Consider the following 10,545-nt stretch of genomic DNA (forward strand, 5'->3'; position numbering starts at 1 on the left):
CGGGGTTGCTTCGTGATACGCAGGAAAAAAGCTGTAAACATAGAGGTAGCTTTGTGCGTATTTAGAAAGCTGATGTGAAGAGAAATTGACAGAGACTGCTGTGCACTGTACGATTAATTCAGAATAAAAGTACGATTGTTTGTGTATTTTCTTTACTGATTGTACCGTAGCAAACGATTGGTGAGAACATTTGACACTTTCAACTACTGACGTTTCAGAATATGAAAGTTACGATTATTTATGGACACTTAATTCAGCTTCCTTGTGTTGCAGTAGAGCTCTGGCAAATTGGTTGTGTAGGTCTTTGCTTTTTGACGCCCTGAACAAACAGCTGGATTGTAAACAGATCCCAATTTACAGCCTTTTTAAGTTTGAGTGGGGTTTTAAAAGGACAGCAAAAGGAGAGGGCTTGGGTGGGTCCTGTACTAAATTTGCCATACTTTTCAAAATCACGGTGTGGTTTGGTTGGTTTGTGGGTTTTTTTCATAGCTTAAAAGAATGAATGTTTTGCCTCTGTCTCTCAGAAACAGTTAAACTGTTCAGGGATTTAAATATGACAGACTTTCAGAATGGATACGTTTCCAAACAGATAGTGAAAAATAAAAGTTTTTATTTAACTGCAAATGTCTAGTACTGAAAACTAACTGTAGGTGGATCTCTGTGTTGTTCTATGCCTCTGCTATTATTTTAAATTATTTCTTTACATTGCATCGACGTTGTAAAGACCAAGATCAATTTTAAACAAGGCGGTTTCTAGATCTTTTTCAGGGATTGAGAGTTGGTTTCTAGGTTTGCAAATATGTTTCATAGACTTTTTTTGTGGTAACGGTAAAACGTACCTTTCTCAATGGTAATAGTTTTTAACTGTAACAGTTTTTTTTCTAGTGTACTGAAGCATGTTTTTACCAAGATCTGTTAAAGTCAAGAGAACTGCTGATGAGGACAGAAGTTGTACAGCTAAGAAAAATAAATTGTCTTCTGGAGGATCTTTGCTAGAGGAGACCACCAAGTTCGAAGACTGTAAGTCAGTTAGAACAGAAACCTCTGCTTCAAGATGCGATTTGAAGGAAGTTGTACAAGGACACACAGAACCCGAAACTGCAGACCCTGGTGTTACTAATACAGCTTTGGGAAAGGACAACCAAAATACTGATGAAGGCAGCTCTTTGGAAGAACCCATAAAATCCTTCAGCAAATCCCAGCGTTGGCCAGAACCTGGAGAACCCGTATGTGTTGTGTGTGGTCGATATGGAGAGTATATCTGTGATAAAACAGATGAAGATGTTTGTAGCTTGGAATGTAAAGCCAAACACCTTCTACAAACTCAAGAAAAGGAAAACAAGCTAAAATCTGATCAACTCGCCAAAGGAGAATCACAAACAGAAGCTCACCTGCCTAATACACCTTATTCCTACAAAGATCATTCCTTTATTTTAGGTTTGCAAGATGAGCAGATTGAGAACCTTAAACTGCAGCTAGGTATTGCTGTGCAGGGCCAGCAAGTTCCAAGACCTATTTTAGAGTTTCAACACTGTGGTTTTCCTGAAACTTTAAACCACAATTTAAAGAATTCTGGCTATGAAGTCCCAACTCCTATCCAAATGCAAATGATCCCTGTTGGACTGTTAGGGAGGGATATTGTTGCTAGCGCAGACACAGGTTCTGGAAAAACAGCAGCCTTCCTGCTCCCTGTTATTATGAAGGTGTTGAAAGAGGTAATGAAACTTCATGTGTTTAGAAAAAGTGGTTTGCAGCTTTGTGTCTTTGATTCCCAGTGTAGCTGAGAATGTAATTGCAGTGGGTTTTATTGACATTCAAAGATTTATTACACTTTTGATTGATGGAGTAGGGGGAGATGCAGATTGTTTTTAATGACTTCGAATGTTTTTTCACTTTTGTCAGGAGATAAAGCAGCTCTATGAATATTACCTAGTATACAGTTTCTCCTTAAGAAAAATAACTAAATTCTGTGGTAAACTGCCTAAATGAGTTAAAATAGAAAGTAAAAATAATTCCAGTCCCTCTGCAAGAAGTTGTTCCTGTATCTTTACGTATCTGATGACTGAAAGAGGTTTTTTGGCATTGGCATAATTTCACAGCGTAATTTCTGTTGGAATTCTGTACATCGAATAACTACAGGAATTGGGGGTATTTTAGTTTCTGAAGTAGTTATACAGTTTCTTATTTGGTACTGTGGGAAAAAAGCAAGAGAACTTGCTGTGTAAGGATGTGAATGTACGATGAGAGTAATGGCAAACAGTACCTTGTGTGTGGTTCAGTATTGCTTTTTGCTTTAGTGGTTTTATTCAACGAGATGCATAAGAATATATTTGAAAATTCTGGACGCTGATTCTAGTTGATGTTTTGGACTGTTTAGATGCCTTTATAGGTGTATATACACACACTAATGTCTGTATAATGTTTTTTTCCAAATTAAGAACTTAAAGATTATTTAAGTAACTCTCCTAATCTTTAAAGTGCTAAAGCGTTAGTTTTAAGAACAGAAGCATTATATAGAGGCATTTAAGAACTGCAGTATTACACTTCAGCACTTCTCTATCTGATTATCATTAAAGTCTGCAAGACAGTCACACACATAACAGTATGCACAAAATTGGAGCCTTAATGAATAATATTTCATTTCTCTACATGATCTTGCTCATTCTTCATCTTCAGTTGATGTATATGTCAAGAGAGTTTTATTTGGTTGTTTAAAATAATTTCAAAAATTAAGATAATTTTAATTTTTAATGTAAAGGAGAGATGAGATGTTGAGAGCATGAGAGTAACCTAGTTATGAGGTACTTGGCAGTTCCTGGCTTCTCAACGCAGATACCTTTTCTATAGTGGTAAATTGTTAAACACTGTTGCCCACTTGAAAGCAACTCAAAAAGTTCTTCTTGACGCAGGTATTTAACTGTGTAGATCCTTTGATGGTGCAGTGGGAAAGGAACCACCTGCTGTTGGTCACTTGCAAGTATTCCAGTAGGGACCAGAAAAAAATAGACACCATCCAGTAAAATTTTCAGTGCATTTGTGACTGTAGCATCAATACTTGAGGGCTTTGTTTATTTGCTGAAGAGGTAATTAGTATTACTTAACTAATGTGTCTTGGAGCTAGGCAGGGAGACGTTATTCTGTTTCACTGCCTCCCCCTTCACCGTTTCACCTTAATGTTCTTTTACTTCTTTAGTGTGTGTTAACTGGAGTTAGGAATCTATATTAATCTGAGAGGAATTACTACCCTGTAATTTTGTGTTTTCTGGGTTGTGGAAGTATCAGGTGAGAATTTGGTTGGAGATCCTTATATAAGGAAAAAAAAAAATATTTAAGACTGTACTGCTTTAATGATTCATTTCTGCTTGGGTGACTAATAGTGTGTCAGAGGAGCTATTAGTTTTGTTTTCCAGTTTGAGACGTGTTTTTTTGCAGTATAAAGTTCCTATCACTGCTTATGTGCTTATGTTCTGTGGCTAATACTTAGTGTTTTTACTTAGTGGTGTGCAAGACACTAAAGGGAAATAGTCTGTTCCTATCAAGACTTCTAAAAACTAATTTTTTTAATGATCTATAGATTCAACTAGCATCTCGTGTTTGGAGTTCATATGGAATTTATTCTGAACTTCTGTTGCAGATTCAGTGCAATAACTAAAATAGGAAAACCCCAGTCTTTACAAATGACTACTAGATTTCTGGGTCCTTTTTTTTTGTTGTCAGGAAGCTATTCTAACAGTGTACTTAGACATGCATTCATTTTTTGTTTTCAGAAGTTGAGTAATTGAGGGATAGACTTCCTTGGCCTGCATTGTTAAAGGTATAATCCCTTCTGTCTTCAAATAAAAAGGGTATTAGCAGTCTATATTGTATCCACAGTAGCTGTACTGTATCATTTATATAATTTAGGTAAATATATGCATATAAAATTAAGTTGCAATTTATAATTTATATCCACAGTAGCAGAACTATATAAATTAGTAGTATTATGTGAAAAGAAAATTTGGGCTGTTCAGCCTGGAGAAGAGAAGGCTGCGTGGAGACCTCATAGCAGCCTTTCAGTAGCTGAAGGGGTCTACAAGGATCCTGGAGAGGGAGTCTTCATCAGGGACTGTAGTGATAGGACAAGGGGTAACAGGTTCAAACTTAAACAGGGGAGATTTAGGTTAGTTATAAGGAAGAAGTTCTTTACTGTGAGGGTGGTAAGGCGCTGGAATGGGTTGCCCAAGGAAGTCATGAATGCTCCATCCCTGGCAGTGTTCAAGGCCAGGCTGGACAGAGCGTTGGGCAACATGGTTTAGTGTGAGGTGTCCCTGCTCATCTCAGGGGGTTGGAACTAGATGATCTTAAGGTCCTTTCCAACCCAAACTATCCTGTGATTCTGTGTCATGCTAATAATGAGTATTGGGATATTTAATCTTGAAAACTTGTCATCTAAATAATAAAGCAATTCCATATTCAACAGACTTTTTCCTCTCTTTCTAGACAGAAACTCCATCTGCCCTTATTTTGGCACCAACAAGGGAGTTAGCAATTCAGATAGAGAGACAAGCTAAAGAACTGATGGCTGGTTTACCAAACATGAGAACAGTTCTCCTGGTAGGAGGCTTGCCACTGCCTCCACAGCTTCACCGTCTCAAGCAAAGTGTTAAGGTAAGGACTGTAGTGTGGAAAGATCTTGGGGAGATTTATGTTTTCATGACATTCACAGAAAAGAAAATGTGATTGTTGACACATATGGTCACACAAAGATGCAAATAGACAAGGAGTTCTGATTTACAGCAAAAATAGTTAATTTTTAAAATTATAATCTGCATATATAAATGCATGTAGAAGCAGGTTATATTGCTTGTATTCGGATGCTTCCATTAGAATTTTAAAGGGTCCATTTCTTTCTGAGGCTTCACAGTTTATCAAGTTACCTACAGAAGTTTTACAACTTCAATGCAGGTAATTTCAGTAATAAGCACTCTTCTCATCTATGTGCTGTAACTGTAGTTTTTTCTAAGAGAGTCATCTGTCCTTTCATGGAATTTCTAACTCCTGTGTTGGTTTTTTTTTGTGTTTCTTTTCTTAGGTTATAATAGCAACACCTGGAAGACTTCTTGAGATTTTAAAGCAAAGTTCTGTTCAACTGCATGGCATAAAAATTGTAGTGGTGGATGAAGTAAGTTTTCAGTTATCAGGACTGCGTTGCCTATACAGAGGTCTTTGAAGAGTCAGTGTGAGTGGCTGGTCTAACTGATTAAACACACAGTCTTTTATATAAAGATAAAATATATGTCTTAAGATGTAAAAACACTTTTTTAACACAATTTGAAATGTGTTTGAACAAGGCATGTTCTGTTGGCTATAACAGACTTAGATACCCGACAGGGTAATACTGCTAGACCAGTGGGAACCATTTGTTTTCAATATTCTCATTTAGCTTTTCTTCTGACTTGAAATATCCTGCATTTGGATTATTACATGCCAGTTATGCACATTATGGTTCTTCTGTCAATCTGTTCAGGATTCTGCTGGTCAGGGAAAAATCTGGTGCAAATGTTGTTTCTTGGTTTTTTTGCTTTTCACTTAGGTGGATACCATGTTCAAAATGGGTTTCCAGCAGCAAGTGTTGGATATTTTGGAAGACATCTCTCATGATCATCAAACCATACTGGTGTCAGCCACAATTCCAGTGGGCATTGAACACTTAGCAAATCAACTTCTGCACAATTTTGTAAGAATAACAATTGGAGAAAAGAATCTCCCATGTTCCAATGTTCGCCAAATTATCTTGTGGGTAGAAGAGCCATCTAAAAAGAAAAAGCTGTTTGAAATACTAAATGTAAGTCCAGTATTTTTCTCGTAAGAACAACTTCTGAGTCATGTCTTTACACATCTCTGTTAGGTTCTCATCTTTGTATGAAGTGAAGAGGAGGAGTGAGGTTAAGCACGTAACTGCGCTAACTAGTGCACCTGACAGCTCCTTCTGTGCAGCAGCAAACTAGATTCCTCTGCTGAGATACATCTTAAAGATCATGATTTTGATGTTTTTTTGTGGTTTGCAGTGTGGCACCCCAAAGATTTATACTGGTCATCTGAGAGTGGTAGAGGAATAGGACTTTCTTAAACTGCCATAGCTGATATGTGGCCTGGGAGTGACTTGTAATTTTGAAAGTCAGAAAAAAAACCAGTGAGAAAGCTAATTTAGTTATTTCTTGAATTTTTTTACATTAATAATCTTTTATGAGTGCCTTGGGGGGGAAATTAGGAGTCTTGGCTGGAGTTATTCAAGAAGTAAATTAGAATCTTTAACTGAACCTCAAAACTTAAAGAAGTTTGGAATTATGTAAGATCTAAACAAACATAAAGCTGCTTACTTTTAAAAAATGCATGTCTTGATATAAGCTTGGGTTCTGAGTCTACAAGTCATATGTTTATGATGTACAGATATGTATAGTTTCCTGGCTGGTATCTTGTTCTTTCTTACCTAGAGTCTAAAAAAATTTATTCATCTGAAGGTCTTGTATTAGAAATAATGAGCAGAAGAAATCGAATCCAAGTTGGTGATGATGAACAGCAAACTGTTGGAATATCTTCTTACGTAAACTGTTTAATTTTACAGGATAAGAAACTTTTCAAGCCTCCAGTGTTGGTATTTGTGGACTGTAAGCTAGGAGCAGATCTGTTGAGTGATGCTGTTCATAAGATTACAGGATTGCAGTGTACAGCTATGCATTCTGAAAAGTCTCAGGTGGAAAGAACAGACATATTACAGGTTTGTGTCTCCTAAAGTTGTGGGGGTTTTGATAAATTTCAAATGGCCTTTTTTTTTTTTTTTAATAAAGGTGGCTTAATTTGAACAAGTTAAATCATAATTTACTGCTTTTCTGCAGTAAACCCTGGAGTATTGCTGAGACAGTGGAGAAACAGCAAAATAGGGACCAAGCAAAATACTGGAGACTAATTCCTAGATTATGTGCTTTGAAATATGAATTTAAATATACATTTAAGTTCAATTGATAATTATTTAATTAAAATTGTGGGGTTTATGTCTTACCTCTGTGAATTGTATTTCTGCTTAAATCAAGAATACAGGGAGCCATTCTCTCTTCTGCAGTAGAATAATCCCGAGGGGTGTGCTCTAGCACTATATAACTAACCCTAGCCTATGCTTGGAGAGGTTAAAAAAAGAATTGTTTATTCTTCCTTTGCTAGGGATTACTTCAGGAGAAGTATGAAGTTATAGTAAGTACTGGAGTCCTTGGACGAGGGCTGGACCTTGTCAATGTTAAACTGGTCGTAAATTTTGATATGCCGTCAAGTATGGATGAATATGTACATCAGGTAAGTAAATAATTGCTAAAGCATTATTTGACAAGTATACTGAAATGTGACATCTACCTCAGCAAATTTAAACGTTTATGTAAACAGAAAGGTTATTTTCCTCTTCAGAATATTGTTTTTATAGGAAAGAAAGGTGCTGAGTATCGCTTCTGTAAGTCTCTTCTGTAAATTATTAAAATCTATAATGCTGTTCTTTTGACTCCTATATATTACTAAAAACTAGAACAGTGTTCTTTTGTCAGTTACGTTTAAAGTATTATTTTTCCTGTTTCATACTCTTTTGTGTCTATAGAAAGCAAGTTAACCATGTTTTTACTATCTGTGTGAAGAAAGGCCAAATACCCCTCTTTCTCCTGCAGCTCATCTGCAGTGTGGGATATGCATGTAATACGGTCAGGAAGCCAGTTGTGGGCTTTATATTCATTCCCTCTTCTTGCTTCAATATCTCCTCTGATTTTTTTTCCTGAAAATTTCCTGCTTAGAAAAAAAAGGTGTGTGGATTGTGTGTGTGTATTTGAAACACCCCAACCTTCGTTTAGCTAGCAGATCAAGAGAACTAATTATTACCCTCTTTTTGGAACTTACAAAGGCACAGGACTCTACTACTGTGTCCAGTTTTGAGACCATTAACTACAAGAAAAGCCAACAAACTGGAGAGAGTTTGCACAAAGTCCAGGGGCTGGCACACGACACATGAATAGAGGCAGAGGGAACCGGGCTTGTTTGGGCTGGAGGAGAGATATAATTGCGCTTTTCCATTTGGTAATGGGGTGGTTACAGAGGAGACCGAGCTAGATCTTCTTGGAGATGCACGATGAAAGAACCAGCAAGAGCCAACAGTTACAACTTGCTGCAAGGGAAAATCTGGCCTTGTAACAGCACTTTGGATAATATTGATAAATAATTTTCAGTTACTAGAACATTGAAAGTAAAGGGCTTTTTTTATGGTCATGCTTGTACATACTGTGCTTGGTACAAGATACATGTATGTGGCATTGCTACAATAAACATTTTTTAAAGCATTTTATTTGGACAAGATGTACTGTAAGTTTTTGCTCATAGGCTGTACCGTGTATTTCAGCATCGATATTGGACTTGAGCTGTGTCCCATAAGCAAGTTGTAATTTTAGATGCATTTAAGCTAAAGCTTCAAATCTGCATAGTGTGACTTCAAGAAATTTATTAGAGGATAAGACAAAGGGATTTGGCCTTGTCACTTAGGTTAGTCACTGTTTTATAACAGAAAATTGAGGATCATTGAAGAACTTCCGTTAAATACTGATAACTTAAAATAATTTTTTGTTTTTCCTTTTTCAGGTTGGAAGAGCAGGGAGGTTGGGTCACAGTGGAACGGCAATTACTTTTATCAATAACAACAGCAAGAAGCTCTTTTGGGATGTTGTGAAGAGAGTAAAACCAACAGGCACCATTCTTCCCCCACAGCTGTTGAATTCCCCGTATCTTCATGACCAAAAGAGAAGGGAACAACAGAGACTTAAACAATTTCAGAATAGTCTCGTAACAGGAGATAATATTATGGACATCATTAGAAAACATGATAAAAATAATTCTCAGAGGTAATAAAGATATATTTATAGTTATGTAATTGCAATGAAAGTGTGATTAAAAATAAACATGGAATTTTGATGCCTTATATATTGCCTTTTTTTAAGAAGTTCATATATTCAGTTTTTTAAGGAGTCTCATTATTAGCTCGTCTTTATTTTGAAATACAGGCTATTGTGTGTTTGAGTTACAGTAGTGCCTAGTAAAAATACTTTATGTAGCCCTTTTTCATAACCCAGTAGTCATTGGTCTTGCTTATAACATAAACTGAGAAGATACTCTCAATTTTGTCTTAATATTTCTGAATAATCACTTCAGACTTCTTGTGAAACACATTTTTCTGGTGATTTTTATGTTATTATATTCAGATGAGATCTTTGCAAAGGACACCCTCACGAAAAAGGAAAAAAAAAATACGGTGACAGATTGGTCTCTGAAAACAAGCCTCCATCTCTTCCTGTTAGCTTACATAAAAGCTTCCACTGGGAACATTGCTCCGAATCCTCGGTATGTTCTCTGGGTTTCTTGTGAACATACATGCAAGTTTTGTTTGTAAACAGTACTGAAAGTTTAGTTTCTTGTTTACTGCCTGTGGACTAGTTAAAAGTCCTGCTCAAGCACTTGCAATAGCAGAAATACTTGGTTATTAGTACAACTTCATTCTAGAGAAATAGGGTAAACAACCTAAGGTAAAGAATAAATTTGTGTTCTTCTGAAATACTGTAGTTCATTCATGTAACATACATGACTGTGTAGATCATTACTACTCAGTTAAGCATAACTTGCCTTGTTCTGACACCAGATGCTGTTTGATTTATTTTTTTTCAGGTAGTGAAACCAAAATCATATTAAGACATTGTTACACAACTTGCATCCAGAGTCTGAGATAGGTTATAATCAAAATTTGCTTTTTTTTTTCCCCCCCCTTCTTTTGGGCTGAAGCTTGAGAAACAGGTTTCATCAGAGCTTTCACACTGTTGTGGTACATCATCCCTTTTTGGCAGAATGAGGTGTCCCAGGTAGTGAGATGATAGCCCTGTGCATTGTATGTCTGCTCTTTGGCCAAAGGACAGCAGTATGATAGACTGACTTTGTTAAGTAATTTTTAACAGCTCAGTAGTTGGTTATTTTTTTTCCTGCAAGTAGAAACGAAGAGAGTAGGTTTTGCTTGCTAGGAGACAGGTGACGTAAGTGTCATACTAGTGCTTGATTTATATAGTTAGTAATGACAAACCACTAGTTTTAATTCTGATGATCTGAAATACATTTATGCCTACTCCTTTCTATGCACTGTTGCTACTACTTTACTCTGATAGAGGGAAACCTTGTTTTTAACTCGCTTCTCCTCTGCCTTTTGTCTCCCTCTGCTGGGTTTTTACTCTTCCATATTAACTCAGTTGTACAGTATTTACAAATGCCTATCTTTTATAAGAACCATGTATCTTTGTGCAAGAGACCACTTCCTCTCTCCTAGGGGGAGACTTGACCATCTTCCTCCTCCCTAGGCCTCAGACTCGTCAGTGGCCCCATTTGTTCCAAGGGGTGACCCGGTGGTTGCTGCGTTCCGAGTGCCGCTCGGGCCCCGGGCCGTGCGCTGCTCAGCGCTCCCCTCAGCAGGCGCCTCGGTTCGCGGACCATGCCCGTCATTTGAGG

At 37.0% G+C, this 10,545-nt stretch overlaps 1 protein-coding gene across 1 annotated transcript; it reads left to right on the forward strand.

The window, feature by feature from the left end:
* Positions 1 to 896: 896 nt before the first annotated feature.
* Positions 897 to 9,118, forward strand: DDX59 (DEAD (Asp-Glu-Ala-Asp) box polypeptide 59). The gene is made up of 7 exons (XM_010018749.1): positions 897 to 1,715; positions 4,480 to 4,647; positions 5,072 to 5,161; positions 5,573 to 5,824; positions 6,605 to 6,757; positions 7,198 to 7,326; positions 8,644 to 9,118. Exons 1-7 carry the CDS (start codon positions 897 to 899, stop codon positions 8,905 to 8,907), a joined length of 1,875 nt encoding a protein of 624 aa, XP_010017051.1. The 3' UTR covers positions 8,908 to 9,118.
* The last annotated feature ends 1,427 nt before the right edge of the window (positions 9,119 to 10,545 follow it).

This window comes from Nestor notabilis, unplaced genomic scaffold (assembly GCF_000696875.1).
Source record: "Nestor notabilis isolate BGI_N333 unplaced genomic scaffold, ASM69687v1 scaffold25387, whole genome shotgun sequence".
NCBI lineage: Eukaryota > Metazoa > Chordata > Aves > Psittaciformes > Psittacidae > Nestor > Nestor notabilis.